The 22,277-nt window shown below is 42.6% G+C and overlaps 2 protein-coding genes across 2 annotated transcripts; one reads left to right on the forward strand and one right to left on the reverse strand.

Annotated features, from left to right (window-relative positions):
• Nucleotides 1-7,943: 7,943 nt before the first annotated feature.
• LOC148096522 (uncharacterized) lies at nucleotides 7,944-13,941 on the forward strand. The gene is made up of 7 exons (XM_087835450.1): nucleotides 7,944-7,971; nucleotides 8,066-8,384; nucleotides 9,312-9,469; nucleotides 9,641-10,268; nucleotides 10,500-11,134; nucleotides 11,243-11,555; nucleotides 13,161-13,941. Exons 1-7 carry the CDS (start codon nucleotides 7,944-7,946, stop codon nucleotides 13,939-13,941), a joined length of 2,862 nt encoding a protein of 953 aa, XP_087691576.1.
• Nucleotides 13,942-18,499: 4,558 nt separating this feature from the next.
• Nucleotides 18,500-21,797, reverse strand: LOC148096523 (uncharacterized). Its single transcript, XM_087835097.1, has 5 exons — nucleotides 21,758-21,797; nucleotides 21,508-21,663; nucleotides 20,458-21,192; nucleotides 18,757-19,659; nucleotides 18,500-18,714 (listed from the first exon to the last, which is right to left on the reverse strand). The coding sequence occupies exons 1-5, from the start codon at nucleotides 21,795-21,797 to the stop codon at nucleotides 18,500-18,502; spliced, it is 2,049 nt and encodes a 682-aa protein (XP_087691223.1).
• Nucleotides 21,798-22,277: the final 480 nt, after the last annotated feature.

The raw sequence follows: 22,277 nt of genomic DNA on the forward strand, positions 1-22,277 counted from the left end.
CTGACTAGATTTAGACCAAGAATCAACATTTACAGGTTGGTGGTGCTTGGTGGGCAGTCAGCGTCCACATCAAAATAACTCTGATTTCTCTCTTTTTGTCTTTTCTTTTACACACATTCTAAATATTACTGGTTCATTTACTTGAAATGAAATAACACTGTATATATAAAATATGTATGTGGGGTAATCAGGTCGTTAGTTTTTAACTGTTGCAAATCGGCAACGCCTGCCTCGAGAGGGTTAAGTCCAGGAGCTTCTTCTTTTTTTCATTTTAATTATAATGTTGCACAATTTCTTTATCACTTCTTGTGCCCACTAAATAGTGTTTGATAACACACATTGAACATTTTCCATGTAAATCTGATGATAATGAGCTAATACTGACAAACAGATGTCCAGAGACACTCTCATTTATCAAGCATCTAATTCGGACGATGTGAATTTTTATTGAATTTTTATTGTAAGTCAGTTGTGATTTTAGTGATGGGGAATCTTTTTACAGCGTATTTTTATGTATCTGAGGGCTTGTTTTGAATATGCTGTTGGTGTTGACCATTGTTAATATTAAGACTTTTAAACATTTATTCAATTTTGGACGTTTTTGAATGGTCTGTATTTGAGTTTTACACTACTGCGAAAGAAAGCATGTAGAAAACTTTAATGTTTAACTTTCATCATCGATTGAGCCAATATGACAAATTGTACGAGAAAAGCAAAAATACAGTCAAATCCAAATATAGCAAAATGCTGGAGTTTCCAAATGGTCCTCTAATTATAATTCAGAAAATAACTTTCACTAGTGTTTCTTCCCATCAACAAAAATCTGGATCTGTAATTTCGGACCGATATATTTGGTGATAGCAATATGAAAAAATCACACCGTCTTGTAAATCTAACATGTGAGCACACTCACCAATAAAAGCTTCACAATGCAAAACACAATTGTGTCAGTTTATAAATATGTTTATAGTAATATTTCAAAATATTGCAAAAACTATTTTATTTTAACTATTTATTTTGTGTTTGAAGAATTTTACAATGGTACTCCACAATTTTTCTTATTTATGACTGAATTTCTTCACCAGTTTGATAGGTAAGATTCAGTCAACATAAGTTACTTTTACAGGAAATGTTTTGCAGGAAGTCTTTGCTAAATATTGCACAGAGGTGATTCATGTGTGCAGCAGCTGCTGGCGTCAGTGATCACAACCAGGAACTTTTTTAAATTTCCGGGTAAATACCAACAAGAGTACTGACAGCACAATCTATTACAGTTTATTGCATGTCTAATGATACATTTAAACAGCAACACACCCAACGCACAGAAATGTTCTTCAGTTTTGGGTGGTGACTCTTCATTCTCTGGGCTCTTTTGTTCTGACTTTATTATTTTCTGTTTATAGCTCCAAGGACTTAAAGTTGTTTATCACGGTGCTTTCCATGATGAAAACATCTGTTATTAATATGCTGTTTACTGTCAGGAGGATGCTGCAGGGCTTTAGCTTTCGTGGTCATTCTCTTAAATTCTTTCTATCAAAACTAAAACCCATTTAAGATGCATCTTCTAGCTTTGCAGAGCCATCTTACAAACAAATATGAAAACCATGAATGCAAAAACAGTAATGTCACAAATCTGAACTAATCCACACAACATGATAAAAGTGAACAGTGTGACAAGCACCAAATGATCAGGAAAACATCATTTGAATGTAAAATTGAATCAGTGAAGTAAAGGTATATTAAAGTACTGCAATCACACCATTTTTTAAAAAGCAATTTTATATAACATATGTGACTGAGTTTAAAGCTTCCAGGAGGATGCTCTTTGAAACTTAAAAGCACATGGCCATCATGAATTGATTGATTTGAATCTAAAGTGGCATTAAATAAACACAATCTTTCAAATCAAACCAAACTTTTATTGTCACATCACATGTGCAGGTACACTACATGTGAGTGGAATTCTTGTGTGCGAGCTTCACAAGCAAGACAGGTGTGTAAAAATACAATAACATAAGAACAAGCAAAATATAAGAATGGCTAAATCTGAGAATTATATGAATAAATATATGTACAATATAAGATTGTATGCGCATTACTGAATGTCTATACTAAATATGTATATCTACGTGTGTGTGTACACACACACACACACACACACACACTTTAAAATGTCATGCACCGAGGCGCGTGTGCACAAAAGGATCCAGAAGCAGACTCAAGTGCTAGCAGGAAAGGACGCTTTATTGAAAATAACAAAAGGCGACCCGGGAAAACCAGAGGAGCAAATAACACGGGGAAGCCGGAATCGGGACCGTGGGAGGCTGCAACAGAAAGGGGAGAAAATTACTAGTGAGCCGGGAAGCAGGGAACACAACAAGACAGGACTAGAGTAGCAGGCTTACAATCGGAGTGGGACCGTGGGGCTCGGGGGGGGGGGGGGGGGGGGGGGGGGGGGAGTGGGAAAGTCCGTGAGAAGGGAATCCGTGGAGTTAGTGACGAGGCCAGATGATGCACCAGGTGATCCAATCGAGCAGGAGGACAGGCAGGTGGCAGACACTGGACGCCGGATCGAACTCTTAAACACACGAAGGCAGATTTAACGCGGTTCAAATAAAACATTAGCACTTTCACGGGAGTCTAGTTACCACAGAGAGGTGATTAACGGACTGGCGTGGAGCATCCGTCAGCGCAGGGTTAAGTAATCCTCCAGGTAATCGCCCCGATGGAAAGCAGGTGTGCCGGTGATGTCCCAGCCCGGGGGTGTGGCTACCCGAGCATCACACACAGACTCCATAGACACAGGACCACGGACCCTGACATAAAAATTAAATAGAATAAACAATAAAATAAAATATACAGAGGTTGGCAGTTGGAAATGTGCAAAACAAGTGGCATTTATATACAGTGTGGAGTGCATAATGTTGAAGTTCCAGTAGTGAAGCTGAGGTGTCTATGAAGTGTTCAGCAGTCTGATGGCCTGGTGGAAAAAGCTTCTCTCAGTCTGCTGGTTCAGGACCGGATGCTGCAGAACCTCCTTCCTGATGGAAGTAGTCTGAACAGTTTATGGCTGGGGGGACTGGAGTCCTTGATGATCCTCCCCGCTTTCCTCAGGCACCGCTTCCTGTAGATGTCCTGGAGGGAGGGAAGCTCACCTCCAATTATCCGGTCAGAGCACTGCAATACTCTCTGGAGAGCTTTGCTGTTGTAAGCGGTGCTGTTGCCGTACCAGGTGGTGATGCATCCAGTGAGGATGCTCTGATTGGCACAGCGATAGAAGGTCCTGAGGATGCGGGGGCTCATGCCGAATCTTTTCAGTCTCCTGAGAAAGAAGAGGCGCTGCTGCGCCTTCTTCACTGTTTTGTTTGTGTGTACTGACCACGTAAGATCCTCAGCCAGATGTACACCAAGGAAGCAGAAGCTGCTCACTCTCTCCACAGCAGCACCGTTGATGGTGATGGGGGCGTGTACTTCTCTGCACCTCCGGAAGTCCACTATCAACTCCTTTGTCTTTGCGACGTTGAGGGTGAGATGGTTGTCTTGACACCAGTGGGTCAGGGCGCTGACCTCCTCCCTGTAGGCCGTCTCATCACCTTTGGTGATAAGACCCACCACTGTAGTGTTGTCCACAAACTTCACAATGATGTTGGAGTTGTTAGTGGCCGTGCAGTCGTAGGTGTAGAGTACAGGAGAGGGCTCAGTACACACCCCTGTGGAGCACCAGTGTTCATTGTGATTTGGGATGAGGTGATGCACGCCCATTATGAGCTCCCGAAGCTCCTTCTGTGGGGCGAATGCTGCTGGAAGTAATTGATGAGATGAGACAAGGGAGGCAAAACTGAATACACTCACATAAAACACGGAGCTTCACAATAAAACAAGAAACAGGAAATAACAACACAAAGACGCAGACTAGACACTGAACTAAACCTGCAGAAAAACGAGGGCATCAAAACTGAACCTAAGAACTAACCCCTCAACCAGAATGACCTGAAACATAGAATTCGAATAATAATCAACAAAGCACAACAAGAGAATCAGAAAATAATCCATAATACAAAATCAAACCAAAACATGAGAACTCAAAATACTGTGTCAAAACTGACCCAGAACCATGACAATTAGTATCCACTCCAGCATCCATTCAGTCTTTATATATGGATTTAATAAAGGCTGTTCTAGTGTGTGAGGTGTGTTCACAATGTCACACAGACAATACAAGGCTCAACATGACCTGTCCTGAAGATTAAAGTCACGAAAGGTAGAGTTCTTTTGAAAAGTAAAATAAATTAAAGCTGCCAGCAGTGATGATGGGAACTTGCACATCAGCGCACGTTGAAGTGTGCTGCAGTTGAAGTAGGCTGGTGGTCACTTCCTGTCCCGGGAAGACATCGTCTGATATGTCATGTAGTTGTGTATCCTTTGAAATCCACAACAGAAATCTCACGTACATCTGTTTATCACCTGTTGCTTATTTAATGCTACCAACAGGTGGTGCTACAGCATTGACACATAGATGTCTCGACACACTGACTCTCATCAAACCTGTAACATTTGGGACAGATTGGACAATATGTTTTTGTGATGATAATGTCATGTCCTGTAGAAAATAATCAAGATTTTTCATGAAAACTGAAAAGTTTTGAGCATTAACATCAAGAAGTCACCAAAGATCATGCTACTCCAATTCAGTCTCTAGGAGTTCATGAAAATACAAGGTTTGACTACAGTAAAAACACCACCAAAATTACACTTTACCCAAAAATTGACTTGTTGTTGGGTTTAGGGCAGCGAGGTCAAACTCATTTTACATCTGGAAACACATTCACCTCATTTTGAGTCTATGTGGGCCAGACCAGTGAAACTCTCCTTTCTGTTAGTGCACAGAAGTTTGACAACACATTTTATCCCTGAGATATCTTAAATAAAAAATGAAACAACAACCAGCAGCGAGCAGCAGGGACAATATCCCCGCCTATCCTGGGTAGAGGACTACCCTCAGAAAGAGAGCGCTAGTAAGCACCCCTATTTCCTAAATCCTACCACAGGGAGAGTGGAGCACTCCCTGGCTACCTGTTGGACTTCCCAAGACTACACACAGATCCCAGGCTGGTGTAAGTTTGAGTCACTGCAAACATCCACCCAAACTGTATCAACTGCACCCCATCCTCCCTCACCCCCTTGTGGCCCAACGGGCACTCAGGAGCCCCAGAGACACAGACCGGACATCTCGATGTGGGTCAAGACATGTTATTATTTGTGTTGTAGATGCCTCAGTTGAAGATCTAGGGACTTTCTCCAGTCCATAATGTACATACGTGTGTGTTGTGATATTAGTTTTGTTGTGTTGTTGCCTAACAGAATCTCCATTTTCCTACATCATGTTTTATCACAATATAGAAATGCATCATCACAGAACTGAAGGTCACACAGGTTTTCGTGTGACGTGTTGTCTCCTGTTTGACGGATATGTGGCATTCCTCAGTGAAGACTCAACCATCTCAAGTACATGCTGGAAAATGCTTTAAGCTGGTTTTGGACCTCATTACAGAAACAATGAATGTTAATTCTCAACATCTGTTAATGCACAGGAGACTAAACTATGAGGTGTGGCTGCGAGTTTATGCAACTAGAAGCAGCTTCAATAACCACACCTCATATGACTGATTGTGTGTCAGAGAAAGGCCGGGATCAATCCTGCTCAGCAATATTTTATAAACTGTTGTGTGTGCTGCTGTTCATATGCATATCTCCAGAAAACTAAAGGACAATCCATGTGTTGGAATAACTTCAGAATAAATTAATGAACAAATCGGCATCAATTAATTTCCAGAGTTGCACCAGAGCAACAAGATTCATAAAAAAAGTTCAACAAAGCAGAAATATGTTGTGTATATATATATATATATAAATTCCTGAACTGTGTTACAGTATAAGACACTTACTGGGTATCTGTGGTACTATTATTTTAACTGCGTTGATAATTTGTGGTTTATTCTAACTGTACTTTTTTTTTACCCTTTATTATGCTGCTGTTACAAGAAAAAAACCCCTCGTGGGATCAATGAAGGATGTATATATCTAAAGTCTTTACAAATAAACTATTTACATAAAGTGACTGACTCACACTGGTGTTGTTTTAGGCTCAAAGAAATAAAAGTTGACGCCTTGAAAGACTGTAAGCATCCTTTACTCTCACTTTTTGATACCTGTGTATATTTGAAGATTTGAAGGTGCAAAAGATGAACCCAGTCAGGTCTGAAAAGTGAACATAATGCTGAAATACATTAAACCTGCATTTTTAATCATGGCCAGCGGTACTCAGTGGCTATATTCAATTTTTTACAGCAGAAGTGTGTAAGTGTCTTTTAGTCAGGTCTCACCTTGTGTCTCTGATAACTGAGGAATGACTTCCTGCATTAAGTGTTGCAATAACCTAGAAGAAAATAAAAGCAAACTCTCAACTCGCAGGAACGCCTTTAAAACTGACTTCTTATTTACATTGATGAAAACTTCTTCATTTCAAGTAAATGAACCAGTAATATTTAGAATGTGTGTAAAAGAAAAGACAAAAAGAGAGAAATCAGAGTTATTTTGATGTGGACGCTGACTGCCCACCGAGCACCACCAACCTGTAAATGTTGATTCTCGGTCTAAATCTAGTCAGCAGGTTATGAGCTTTGTTTAATCCAAAAATAATCTCCGAATATTTGTTTTATTCTGTCAGATTTTATGGACCACATGGAGTCCTAATGTAGCCATAAAGATACAATCACATAAATGTAGTCATAGTCACACAGAGAAAATGTAGAAGCTCACGTTGAAACATGTCACAAATATATATGTGTGTGTCTGTGTGTGCGTGTGTGTGTGTAACTGCCAAAATTAAAGTGATGACTGTTTCAGGAGGACAATAGGAGAGAGATGCAGGTAAATAAAAGGTTAGTGCACACACCTTAAACCATGACGATAACGACCATTACTCCACCTGCACATATTTGTCCTCAGGTTCATGTTGGCTGCTTATAAAAACAGGAGATGAAGTCAGAGAACATCACTTTCTTTCACTGCAGTGGACGACTTACAAGCAAAGAAATACTATGTAAGTAACCCTAATATTAAATATATATCTGACATCTACATGTGACTTTTAAGATGAATTGATATATTTATTTCTGGATAGAATTTTTTGGCAACATATGGTGTAATTTAGGCAGAAATTTGTTGGGTTGTGTTTCTCTTATAGTTCAGAAGTTTTTCTTTAATGCTTCTGTTTTTTTGTTTGTTTTTGCTATTACCCTTGATAAATAATATATGACACATTCACCAAACACACACAGATAGATAGATAGATAGATAGATAGATAGATAGATAGATAGATAGATAGATAGATAGATAGATAGATAGATAGATAGATAGATAGATAGATAGATAGATAGATAGATAGATTTAATGGGTGAGTGATATATGTCAATATTAGAGTTGATTAACACTATAAACATGAAGTGGTGACTTATGCTCTGATTTACAGTCAGTAACAATAAGGTCATCATAGTCAGAGCCTTTCCTTCATGATTTCTTAATTTCTTCTTGTTGCTTTTGCTTCAAACTACATGTGTACAAGCACCTCGTTGAGAGATGTGGACTATTAATCAAGACATAACCTAAGAGCTGTAGAAGAAGCAAATTGTCCTTCAGTCCACACTTTAAATTTAAAGTACAAAAACAGTACTATAGAAAAAAATTATATTTTAAATTATGTAATTGAATAGGAACTTTTTTATATTATGGGTTTTAGATCTCAAACTTCTTTTCAAGATAACTTTAGAAAGCTTAATTAAGACAATTGTAGGAATAATGCTTTCTTTAAATCATAATAACCACAGTGAATTTTTATTTTCAGAGACAGGAGCAGAAAATCAGCATCACCATGATCGCAAAGATGTTTGTCATCGTTCTTATTGTTGTTGGTAATAAAAAATTTAATTTGTCAAAGAATTTCCTATTAATAAAGATGTGGTTAATGTGATGAAATATGAAAATGACGTAAGATTTTCTACACAGCCAGCTGCAACGCAGCGCCAACAACCCTAACTGCAGTGACAACAACTACAGCTGATCCAACAACAACCACAGCTGATCCAACAACAACCACAGCTGTTCCAACAAAAACCACAGCTGAAGCAACAACAACTACAGCTGATCCGACAACAACCACAGCTGAAGCAATAACAACTACAGCTGAAGCAACGACAACCACAGTTGCAGCGACAACAACTACAGCTGAAGCAACAACAACCACAGCGGATCCGACAACAACCACAGCTGAAGCACCAACAACTACAGCTGATCCAACAACAACCACAGCTGATCCAACAACAACCACAGCTGATCCGACAAAAACCACAGCTGAAGCAACAACAACTACAGCTGAAGCAACAACAACTACAGCTGATCCAACAACAACCACAGCTGATCCAACAACAACCACAGCTGATCCGACAAAAACCACAGCTGAAGCAACAACAACTACAGCTGAAGCAACAACAACTACAGCTGAAGCAACAACAACTACAGCTGATCCAACAACAACCACAGCTGATCCAACAACAACTACAGCTGAAGCAACAACAACCACAGCGGATCCGACAACAACCACAGCTGAAGCAACAACAACTAAAGCTGATCCAACAACAACCACAGCTGATCCAACAACAACCACAGCTGATCCGACAACAACCACAGCTGAAGCAACAGCAACTACAGCTGAAGCAACAACAACCACAGCTGATCCAACAACAACCACAGCTGATCCAACAACAACTACAGCTGATCCAACAACAACCACAGCTGAAGCAACAACAACTACAGCTGCTCCAACAACAACCACAGTTGCAGCGACAAAAACTACAGCTGAAGCAACAACAACCACAGCGGATCCGACAACAACCACAGCTGAAGCAACAACAACTACAGCTGATCCAACAACAACCACAGCTGATCCAACAACAACCACAGCTGTTCCAAAAACAACCAAAGCTGAAGCAACAACAACCACAGTTGCAGCGACAGCAACCACAGCTGAAGCAACAACAACTGCAGCTGATCCGACAACAACCACAGCTGAAGCAACAACAACTACAGCTGAAGCAACGACAACCACAGGTGAAGCAACAACAACCACATCTGTTCCAACAATAACCACAGTTGCAGCGACAACAACTACAGCTGAAGCAACAACAACTGCAGCTGATCCGACAACAACCACAGCTGCCGCAACAACAACCACAACTGAAGTTCCAAAAACAAACACAGTTGCAGCGACAACAACCACATCTGTTCCAACAACAACCACAGTTGCAGCGACAACAACCACAGCTGAAGCAACAACAACTACAGCTGCTCCAACAACAACCACAGCTGAATCAACAACAATCACATCTGTTCCAACAACAACCACAGTTGCAGCGACAACAGTTACAGCTGAAGAAACAACAACCACAGCTGCCCCAACAACAACCACATCTGTTCCAACAACAACCACAGTTGCAACAACAACTACCACAGCTGCCCCAACAACAACCACAGCTGCCCCAAGAACAACCACAGTTGCAGCGACAACAACTACAGCTGAAGAAACAACAACAACCACAGCTGCCCCAACAACTACCACAACTGCAGCGACAACAACTACAGTTGCTTCAACAACAACCACAACTGCAGCAACAACTACCACAGCTGCCCCAACAACAACCACAGCTGCCCCAACAACAACCACAACTGCAGCGACAACAACTACAGTTGCTTCAACAACAACCACAACTGCAGCAACGACAACTACAGCTGAAGCAACGACAACCACAGCTAAAGCAACAACAACCACAGTTGCAGCGACAACAAACACAGCTGAAGCAACAACAACTACAGCTGTTCCAACAACAACCACAGTTGCAGCGACAACAATTACAGCTGAAGAAACAACAACCACAGCTGCCCCAACAACAACCACATCTGTTCCAACAACAACCACAGTTGCAGCAACAACTACCACAGCTGCCCCAACAACAACCACAGCTGCTCCAACAACAACCACAGTTGCAGCGACAACAACTACAGCTGAAGAAACAACAACCACAGCTGCCCCAACAACAACCACAGCTGCCCCAACAACTACCACAACTGCAGCGACAACAACTACAGTTGCTTCAACAACAACCACAACTGCAGCAACAACTACCACAGCTGCCCCAACAACAACCACAGCTGCCCCAACAACAACCACAACTGCAGCGACAATAACTACAGCTGTTCCAACAACAACTACAGCTGCTCCAACAACAACAACAGTTGCAGCAACACCAACCACATCTGCGCCAACAAAAACCACAAGTGCAGCAACAACAATCACAACCGCAGCAACAACAACCACAGCTGCGCCAACAACAACCACAAGTGCAGCAACAACAACCACAGTTGCAGCGACAACAACTGCAGCTGATCCAACAACAACCACAGCTGAAGAAACAACAACTACAGCTGCTCCAACAACAACTACAGCTGAAGCAACGACAACCACAGCTGAAGCAACAACAACCACAGCTGTTCCAACAACAACCACAATTGCAGCAAGAAAAAATACAGGTGAAGCAACAACAACCACAGCTGATCCGACAACAACCACAGCTGAAGCAACAACAACTACAGCTGATCCAACAACAACCACAACTGATCCAACAACAACCACAGCTGATCCAACAACAACCACAGCTGTTCCAAAAACAACCAAAGCTGAAGCAACAACAACCACAGTTGCAGCCACAACAACCACAGCTGAAGCAACAACAACTGCAGCTTATCCGACAACAACCACAGCTGAAGCAACAACAACCACATCTGTTCCAACAACAACCACAGTTGCAGCGACAACAACAACATCTGTTCCAACAACAACCACAGTTGCAGCGACAACAACCACAGCTGAAGCAACAACAACTACAGCTGCTCCAACAACAACCACAGCTGCCGCAACAACAACCACAACTGAAGTTCCAAAAACAAACACAGTTGCAGCGACAACAACCACATCTGTTCCAACAACAACCACAGTTGCAGCGACAACAACCACAGCTGAAGCAACAACAGCTACAGCTGCTCCAACAACAACCACAGTTGCCGCAACAACAACCACAACTGAAGTTCCAAAAACAAACACAGTTGCAGCGACAACAACCACATCTGTTCCAACAACAACCACAGTTGCAGCGACAACAACCACAGCTGAAGAAACAACAACTACAGATGCTCCAACAACAACCACAGCTGAAGCAACAACAATCACATCTGTTCCAACAACAACCACAGTTGCAGCGACAACAGTTACAGCTGAAGAAACAACAACCACAGCTGCCCCAACAACAACCACATCTGTTCCAACAACAACCACAGTTGCAGCAACAACTACCACAGCTGCCCCAACAACTACCACAGCTGCCCCAACAACAACCACAGCTGCTCCAACAACAACCACAGTTGCAGCGACAACAACTACAGCTGAAGAAACAACAACCACAGCTGCCCCAACAACAACCACAGCTGCCCCAACAACTACCACAACTGCAGCGACAACAACTACAGTTTCTTCAACAACAACCACAACTGCAGCAACAACTACCACAGCTGCCCCAACAACAACCACAGCTGCCCCAACAACAACCACAACTGCAGCGACAATAACTACAGCTGTTCCAACAACAACTACAGCTGCTCCAACAACAACCACAGTTGCAGCAACACCAACCACATCTGCGCCAACAAAAACCACAATTGCAGCAACAACAATCACAACCGCAGCAACAACAACCACAGCTGCGCCAACAACAACCACAAGTGCAGCAACAACAACCACAGTTGCAGCGACAACAACTGCAGCTGATCCAACAACAACCACAGCTGAAGAAACAACAACTACAGCTGCTCCAACAACAACTACAGCTGAAGCAACGACAACCACAGCTGAAGCAACAACAACCACAGCTGTTCCAACAACAACCACAATTGCAGCGACAACAAATACAGGTGAAGCAACAACAACCACAGCTGATCCGACAACAACCACAGCTGAAGCAACAACAACTACAGCTGATCCAACAACAACCACAACTGATCCAACAACAACCACAGCTGTTCCAAAAACAACCAAAGCTGAAGCAACAACAACCACAGTTGCAGCCACAACAACCACAGCTGAAGCAACAACAACTGCAGCTTATCCGACAACAACCACAGCTGAAGCAACAACAACCACATCTGTTCCAACAACAACCACAGTTGCAGCGACAACAACCACATCTGTTCCAACAACAACCACAGTTGCAGCGACAACAACCACATCTGTTCCAACAACAACTACAGCTGCTCCAACAACAACCACAGCTGCCGCAACAACAACCACAACTGAAGTTCCAAAAACAAACACAGTTGCAGCGACAACAACCACATCTGTTCCAACAACAACCACAGTTGCAGCGACAACAACCACAGCTGAAGAAACAACAACTACAGATGCTCCAACAACAACCACAGCTGAAGCAACAACAATCACATCTGTTCCAACAACAACCACAGTTGCAGCGACAACAGTTACAGCTGAAGAAACAACAACCACAGCTGCCCCAACAACAACCACATCTGTTCCAACAACAACCACAGTTGCAGCAACAACTACCACAGCTGCCCCAACAACAACCGCAGCTGCCCCAAGAACAACCACAGTTGCAGCGACAACAACTACAGCTGAAGAAACAACAACAACCACAGCTGCCCCAACAACTACCACAACTCCAGCGACAACAACCACAGTTGCAGCAACAACTACCACAGCTGCCCCAACAACAACCACAGCTGCCCCAAGAACAACCACAGTTGCAGCGACAACAACTACAGCTGAAGAAACAACAACAACCACAGCTGCCCCAACAACAACCACATCTGTTCCAACAACAACCACAGTTGCAGCAACAACTACCACAGCTGCCCCAACAACAACCACAGCTGCCCCAACAACAACCACAGTTGCAGCGACAACAACTACAGCTGAAGAAACAACAACCACAGCTGCCCCAACAACAACCACAGCTGCCCCAACAACTACCACAACTGCAGCGACAACAACTACAGTTGCTTCAACAACAACCACAACTGCAGCAACAACAACTACAGCTGAAGCAACGACAACCACAGCTAAAGCAACAACAACCACAGTTGCAGCGACAACAACTACAGCTGAAGAAACAACAACCACAGCTGTCCCAACAACAACCACATCTGTTCCAACAACAACCACAGTTGCAGCAACAACTACCACAGCTGCCCCAACAACAACCACAGCTGCCCCAACAACAACCACAGTTGCAGCGACAACAACTACAGCTGAAGAAACAACAACCACAGCTGCCCCAACAACAACCACAGCTGCCCCAACAACTACCACAACTGCAGCGACAACAACTACAGTTGCTTCAACAACAACCACAACTGCAGCAACAACTACCACAGCTGCCCCAACAACAACCACAGCTGCCCCAACAACAACCACAACTGCAGCGACAATAACTACAGCTGTTCCAACAACAACTACAGCTGCCCCAACAACAACCACAGTTGCAGCGACACCAACCACAGCTGCGCCAACAACAACCACAAGTGCAGCAACAACAATCACAACCGCAGCAACAACAACCACAGTTGCAGTGACAACAACCACAGCTGCTCCAACAACAATCACAGCTGCTCCAACAACCACCACAGCTGTTCCGACAACCACCACAAGTGCCGCTACAGCAACAACCACCTCCTCTGCTATTCTCAACAACATCAGCTTCCTTACAGTAGTTCTGGCTCTGTCGTCACATGTACTCAGATCATTTTTTAACATTTCTTAAGTTCACATCCTCCAAATGAAGCAACAAACTGAAGTACCTGTGACGATTTGAAATGTTTAAGTAACCAAATGTTTAATCATATATTTATTCTTATTTATTATGGTTTTATTTATTTATATCTATCAGAGAAAAGTTGTTCAATGTTTTCCTGATGTTTGTGTGTCATCCAAACATGTGTGATCAGAGGACTGATATTAAAAATATAGTGATGTCTACAATCTCAACATGGAGCTTATCATAAATAAAGGCTTTTAGCACTGATTGATAAGTGTCTCCTGACTTTTTAAAGATGAGAATAATTTCTCATAATAATCATTTCTTACATTGACATTGAATGTCCTTAAAACCAAAGAACTCTGGACTTTAGGAGGCACAGACAGGTCCACTCCACTCTTGGACCCACAACACCATCAGCCTGGTAACGAAGGCCCAGCAGCATCTGCACTTCCTCCGTGTCCTGAGGAAGAATAACCTGGACCAGAAGCTGCTGCTAGCCTTTACCGCTCCTCAGTGGAGAGCATGCTCTACTGCTGCCTGGTGTTTGGTGCTCAGGGACCACGACTGAGAACAGGAAGGCTTCACAGAAGGTCATTAACCAAAAATATCACCTGGACACTCCTGGAGGCATTCTCCAGATCCTCCTGTCTCAGGTAAACCAGGGCTATCACAGGTGAGCCTGCCCACCACCCGTTTGACCCGCTGCCTTCTGGTCGGTCAGGCAGGCCCCAAACCTCCAGACTCACTAACAGCTTCTTCCTCTGGGCCATTCAGACTGTTAACAAACACTACTGCCCATCCCTGCCCACGACCTCTGACCTCTGATCCATGGTCTGAGTGACCCTCATCATTCAGGACACTCACATGCAGATCAAGTCTTTTGCACTACTTCAAAGCACTTTTTCTTTTAATGTGTAATTCTGTATATATTCCTCTTGACTATTTCTTCTGTTTGCTGTTTATTCCTGATGTCTGTACCATTTATAGTTTTTTCTCCTGCACCCCATTCATGCTGTAAATGTACAGTGACAGTAAAGGAGTATTCTATTCTATTCTATTCTATTCTATTCTATTCTATTCTATTCTAATAACACCAGAAGAATAACCCGAGGTATGTTTGAGTGAATTATGTATTACTCACTATGCACTATGTGCTGTGTAGAATACTCTGCCTAGACAGTGAGCTTAAACACACGGACGACCGCTTTTGTCAAGCTGTAAACAAACATGAATAATGGGCATCTATAGAAAGGGTATCCATGCAATCAGAATTGTTGTCTGAAGGCAGAAAGATGCCAAGTGGATTTACTTTACCAAGTGGATCATCATGGCCTCGCCATATTGGTCCATTTGATTGACCTTTATTATAATTATGTATTTATTTTATTTTCGGTTGCTACAAACGGGACAGACATGACTGGGGGATAGGACAGGGAGAAAGAATGAAAGAAAGAGAGGGAGAGAAAGAAAACCAGAGGGGAGAAGAGACGATGAGAAAGGGGGGAAGAAAGGAAGAAAAACAAACAAAACACCTGGATCACCTGTATGGAGGAAAAAAACAGAAGAGAAAGCAAACAAAAAAACAAGAGCAACATAATAAAAGCAGCACCATCACAATAAACTAGCTAACAGTAGATAACAGTAGATACTAAATATTAAACGATATTGTGCAGCACGCAAGATCGACAGTGCACAATGTGCTTTGAGGCAGCAGCCAAGAAAGGTGTAGTCCGTGTCTGTGAACACCTGTGTGCACACCTGTGTGGATCAGCACGCTTGTATTCCAAAGGTTTCTCCATGTAACGATCTGCTAGGGAGTGTGGGGATAGCCCCGTCACCCAGGGCATGGAGCAGGTATGAAGGAGATACAGGCCCCAGATATCCACAGGCCCCAGAGTACGAAGACCCGAGGAGGACCACCAAAAAGGAGGGGGGGGGGGGCGGACCATGCCAAAAATCCCACAAAACCTCTGATTTCTCTCTTTTTTGTCTTTTCTTTTACACACATTCTAAATATTACTGGTTCATTTACTTGAAATGAAGAAGTTTTCATCAATGTAAATAAGAAGTCAGTTTTAAAGGCGTTCTTGAGAGTTGAGAGTTTGCTTTTTATTTCCTTTCATTTCCTTCTTGCAACACTTAATGCAGGAAGTCATTCCTCAGTTATCAGAGACACAAGGTGAGACCTGACTAAAAGACACTTACACCCGGAGATTAAAAAAAGTTCCTGGTTGTGATCACTGACGCCAGCAGCTGCTGCACACATGAATCACCTCTGTGCAATATTTAGCAAAGACTTCCTGCAAAACATTTCCTGTAAAAGTAACTTATGTTGACTGAACCTTACCTATCAAACTGGTGAAGAAATTCAGTCATAAATAAGAAAAATTGTGGAGTACCATTGTAAAATTCTTCAAACACAAAATAAATAGTTAAAATAAAATAGTTTTTGCAATATTTTGAAATATTACTATAAACATATTTATAAACGGACACAATTGTGTTTTGCATTGTGAAGCTTTTATTGGTGTGTGTGCTCACATGTTAGATTTACAAGACGGTGTGATTTTTTCACATTGCTATCACCAAATATATCGGTCCGAAATTACAGATCCGGATTTTTGTTGATGGGAAGAAACACTAGTGAAAGTTATTTTCTGAATTATAATTAGAGGACCATTTGGAAACTCCAGCATTTTGCTATATTTGGATTTGACTGTATTTTTGCTTTTCTCGTACAATTTGTCATATTGGCTCAATCGATGATGAAAGTTAAACATTAAAGTTTTCTACATGCTTTCTTTCGCAGTAGTGTAAAACTCAAATACAGACCACTGAAAAACGGTCCAAAATTGAATAAATGTTTAAAATCATTTGCTGCCGACAGAAATGGTGAGCTAATGAAATTGAATGATAAATGAAATGGATGCATGGCTGATAGACACTGCTCGCTGCTGAATAAAAATGATTGTGGTATGGCAGTATGGCTAAACAGCTGTTGTCTCAAAGCACAGGCACAATTGTAACAAAATCTTAAACTATCACTTATCTGGGGTTTTGGACAATTAATTATTAGAGTAAAATGATAAGCTGAATGTTACCAAGGTCCAATTCACAATGGGTTCAACATTTGAACATGAAATGTGTTGTGGAGTTTTGAGTCCATCTGACAGAGTTCTGGCTCCACGACTCACAGACTACTTGGTGCTGAAGTTTTAAATCAGAGTAATGCTTTCTTGTTCTTTCCAGTCTGCCTACATTAGGCTACCTGAATGCAGATTTGTGTCATGGCTGACTGGTAGTTTCAGCTGCAGAGAGAAACTGTGATTTTTTTATGAGCCAGCGACATGTGATAACATCAGCATCCAGATAAATATGTGCAGGTGGAGTAATGGTAGATATCGTCCTGGTTAAAGGTGTGTGCAGAAACGGCTTGAATGCAAGTGTCTCTCTGCTTTTGTCCTCCTGAAACAGCCAACAACACTGACTGTTGCAGTGCTGTTTCACACATGCTCTGTGACATTTTTCAGAAGTGACCTGCTACATTTTACCGCTGTGACTGTGAACAGGTTCAGTCCTCTAATTAGAAATCTCGTACCTGCAGTAAGATTCGTATTGGTCTTCTTTGAGGTCTCGTTTATTTGAGGGGAAAAGTTGTGTCAGTTACCTGTTGCATTAAAGTGTGATGACAACAGGTCCTGACCAAATGTCCATATGTGGCGCGGTGGGAGTGAGACGCCTTCCACTGAGCCCTTATTCTCAGTGTGTAATGTAATGTGTGAAACACTGTTTTGGGCTGAGGGACAGTGCTGTAACTCTTGTGCAAACACAAAGAAAGACAAAGACAAATTTGTGTTTGTCAGTTTGTGTTTACTTGTTTTGTCTTTGTCTGGGGAGAGTTATTTTTTTTCTCCTTATCTTTCCTCATGTTGTGCATTTTCCATTGTTATACCTCTCTGACCTGTCTTCCCCATGTGATGTTTTCGTGCAATGTATGTATGGTCAGAGGGTATGATGGTGCCGCCATTGCGTGAAATTGGTCATCAGCCTTAACATGAAATTTCCCACTCGTGGGACTAATAAAGGCATCTCATCTCATCTCATCTCATCTCATCTCATCTCATCTTCCAAATACTGCAGGGTCTTTAATTTACAACAGGAAACATGATGAAATAACTATTGTGATTTGCAGCAATATAAATAAAGCTGAATATAACTCAGTATTAACACTGACTATTGTAGAGAAATGATTATTATGAGAAATGATTCTCATCTTTAAAAAGTCAGGAGACACTTATTAATCAGTGCTAAAAGCCTTTATTTATGATAAGCTCAGTGTTGAGATTGTAGACATCACTATATTTTTAATACAGTCCTCTGATCACACATGTTTGGATGACACACAAACATCAGGAAAACATTGAACAACTTTTCTCTGATAGATATAAATAAATAAAACCATAATAAATAAGAATAAATATATGATTAAACATTTGGTTACTTAAACATTTCAAATCGTCACAGGTACTTCAGTTTGTTGCTTCATTTGGAGGATGTGAACTTAAGAAATGTTAAATGATCTGAGTACATGTGACGACAGAGCCAGAACTACTGTAAGGAAGCTGATGTTGTTGAGAATAGCAGAGGAGGTGGTTGTTGCTGTAGCGGCACTTGTGGTGGTTGTTGGAACAGCTGTGGTTGTTGTTGGAGCAGCTGTGGTGGTTGTTGGAGCAGCTGTGGTTTTTGTCACTGCAGTTGTGGTTGTTGTTGGAGCAGCTGTGATTGTTGTCGGAAACGCTGTGGTTGTTGTGGCGGAACTTGTGGTTGTTGTTGGCGCAGATGTGGTTGTTGTCACTGCAGTTGTGGTTGTTGTTGGAGCAGCTGTGGTTGTTGTTGCTGCACTTGTGGTTGTTGTTGGCGCAGCTGTGGTTGTTGTCACTGCAGTTGTGGTTGTTGTTGGAGCAGCTGTGGTTGTTGTCGCGGCAGCTGTGGTTGTTGTTGGAGCAGCTGTAGTTGTTGTCGCTGCAACTGTGGTTGTTGTTGGCGCAGCTGTGGTTGTTGTTTCTGCAACTGTGGTTGTTGTTGGAACAGATGTGGTTTTTGTTGCTTCAGCTGTGGTTGTTGTTGGAACAGCTGTGGTTGTTGTTGCTACAGCTGTGGTTGTTGTCGCAGCAACAGTGGTTGTTGTTGGAGCAGCTGTAGTTGTTGTCGCTGCAACTGTGGTTGTTGTTGGAACAGCTGTGGTTGTTGATGCTTCAGTTGTGGTTGTTGTTGGAACAGATGTGGTTGTTGTTGCTTCAGCTGTGGTTGTTGTTGAAACAGCTGTGGTTGTTGTTGCTACAGCTGTGGTTGTTGTCGCTGCAACTGTGGTTGTTGTTGGAACAGCTGTGGTTGTTGATGCTTCAGTTGTGGTTGTTGTTGGAACAGATGTGGTTGTTGTTGCTTCAGCTGTGGTTGTTGTTGAAACAGCTGTGGTTGTTGTTGCTACAGCTGTGGTTGTTGTCGCTGCAACTGTGGTTGTTGTTGGAACAGATGTGGTTGATTTTGCTTCAGCTGTGGTTGTTGTTGGAACAGATGTGGTTGTTGTTGCTTCAGCTGTGGTTGTTGTTGGAACAGCTGTGGTTGTTGTTGCTACATCAGTGGTTGTTGTCGCTGCAACTGTGGTTGTTGTTGGAACAGCTGTGGTTGTTGTTGCTTCAGCTGTGGTTGTTGTTGGAACAGATGTGGTTGTTGTTGCTTCAGCTGTGGTTGTTGTCGCGGCAGCTGTGGTTGTTGTTGGAGCAGCTGTAGTTGTCGTCACTGCAACTGTGGTTGTTGTTGCTTCAGCTGTGGTTGTTATCGCTGCAACTGTGGTTGTTGTTGGAGCAGCTGTGGTTGTCGTCACTGCAACTGTGGTTGTTGTTGGAACAGCTGTGGTTGTTGATGCTTCAGTTGTGGTTGTTGTTGCTTCAGCTGTGGTTGTTGTTGGAACAGATGTGGTTGTTGTTGCTTCAGCTGTGGTTGTTGTTGGAACAGATGTGGTTGTTGTTGCTTCAGCTGTGGTTTTTGTCGAGGAAGCTGTGGTTGTTGTCGGATCAGCTGTGGTTGTTGTTGCTTCAGCTGTGGTTGTTGTTGGAACAGATGTGGTTGTTGTCGCTGCAACTGTGGTTGTTGTTGGAGCAGCTGTGGTTGTCGTCACTGCAACTGTGGTTGTTGTTGGAGCAGCTGTGGTTGTCGTCGCTGCAGCTGGGGTTGTTGTTGCTTCAGCTGTGGTTGTCGTTGCTTCAGCCGTGGTTGTTGTCGCTTCAGCCGTGGTTGTTGTCGCTTCAGCTGTGGTTGTTGTCACTGCAACTGTGGTTGTTGTTGGAACAGCTGTGGTTGTTGTCGGATCAGCTGTTGTTTTTGTCGCTGCAGCTGTGGTTGTTGTTGGAACATCTGTGGTTGTTGTTGCTTCAGCTGTGGTTGTTGTCCCTGCAACTGTGGTTGTTGTTGGAACAGCTGTGGTTGTTGTTGCTTCAGATGTGGTTGTTGTCGCTGCAACTGTGGTTGTTGTTGGAACAGCTGTGGTTGTTGTCGGATCAGCTGTAGTTGTTGTCGCTGCAGCTGTGGTTGTTGTCGCTTCAGCCGTGGTTGTTGTCGCTTCAGCCGTGGTTGTTGTCGCTTCAGCTGTGGTTGTTGTCGCTGCAACTGTGGTTGTTGTTGGAAGAGCTGTGGTTGTTGTCGGATCAGCTGTGGTTGTTGTCGCTGCAGCTGTGGTTGTTGTCGGATCAGCTGTGGTCGTTGTTGGAACAGCTGTGGTTGTTGTTGCTTCAGCTGTGGTCGTTGTTGGAACAGATGTGGTTGTTGTTGCTTCAGCTGTGGTTGTTGTCGCGGCAGCTGTGGTTGTTGTTGGAGCAGCTGTAGTTGTTGTCGCTGCAACTGTGGTTGTTGTTGGAGCAGCTGCGGTTGTCGTCACTGCAACTGTGGTTGTTGTTGGAACAGCTGTGGTTGTTGATGCTTCAGTTGTGGTTGTTGTTGGAACAGCTGTGGTTGTTGTTGCTTCAGCTGTGGTTGTTGTTGGAACAGTTGTGGTTGTTGTTGCTTCAGCTGTGGTTGTTGTCGAGGAAGCTGTGGTTGTTGTCGGATCAGCTGTGGTTGTTGTTGCTTCAGCTGTGGTTGTTGTTGGAACAGATGTGGTTGTTGTTGCTTCAGCTGTGGTTGTTGTCGCTGCAACTGTGGTTGTTGTTGGAACAGCTGTGGTTGTTGTTGCTTCAGATGTGGTTGTTGTCGCTGCAATTGTGGTTGTTGTTGGAACAGCTGTGGTTGTTGTCGCTGCAGCTGTGGTTGTTGTCGCTGCAACTGTGGTTGTTGACGGATCAGCTGTGGTTGTTGTTGGAGCAGCTGTGGTTGTTGTTGGAGCAGCTGTGGTTGTTGTCGCGGCAGCTGTGGTTGTTGACTGATCAGCTGTGGTTGTTGTTGCTTCAGATGTGGTTGTTGTCGGTGCAATTGTGGTTGTTGTTGGAACAGCTGTGGTTGTTGTCGCTGCAGCTGTGGTTGTTGTCGCTGCAACTGTGGTTGTTGACGGATCAGCTGTGGTTGTTGTTGGAGCAGCTGTGGTTGTTGTCGCGGCAGCTGTGGTTGTTGACGGATCAGCTGTGGTTGTTGTTGGAGCAGTTGTGGTTGTTGTCGCTGCAGTTGTGGTTGTTGTCGGATCAGCTGTGGTTTTTGTCACTGCAGTTGGGGTTGTTGGCGCTGCGTTGCAGCAGGCTGTGTAGAAAATCTTACGTCATTTTCATATTTCATCACATTAACCACATCTTTATGAATAGGAAATTCTTTGACAAATTAAATTTTTTATTACCAACAACAAGAAGAACGATGACAAACATCTTTGCGATCATGGTGATCCTGATTTTCTGCTCCTGTCTCTGAAAATAAAAATTTACTGTGGTTATTATGATTTAAAGAAAGCATTATTCCTACAATTGCCTTAATTAAGCTTTCTAAAGTTATTTTGAATAGAAGTTTGAGATCTAAAACCCATAATATAAAAAAATTCCTATTCAATTACATAATTTAAAGTATAATGTTTTTCTATAGTACTGTTTTTGTACTATAAATTTAAAGTGTGGACTGAAGGACAATTTGCTTCTTCTACAGCTCTTAGGTTATGTCTTGATTAATAGTCCACATCTCTCAACGAGGTGCTTGTACACATGTAGTTTGAAGCAAAAGCAACAAGAAGAAATTAAGAAATCATGAAGGAAAGGCTCTGACTATGATGACCTTATTGTTACTGACTGTAAATCAGAGCATAAGTCACCACGTCATGTTTATACTGTTAATCAACTCCAATATTGACATATATCACTCACCCATTA

This window comes from Neolamprologus brichardi, chromosome 22 (assembly GCF_056152115.1).
Source record: "Neolamprologus brichardi isolate AB-2024 chromosome 22, ASM5615211v1, whole genome shotgun sequence".
NCBI lineage: Eukaryota > Metazoa > Chordata > Actinopteri > Cichliformes > Cichlidae > Neolamprologus > Neolamprologus brichardi.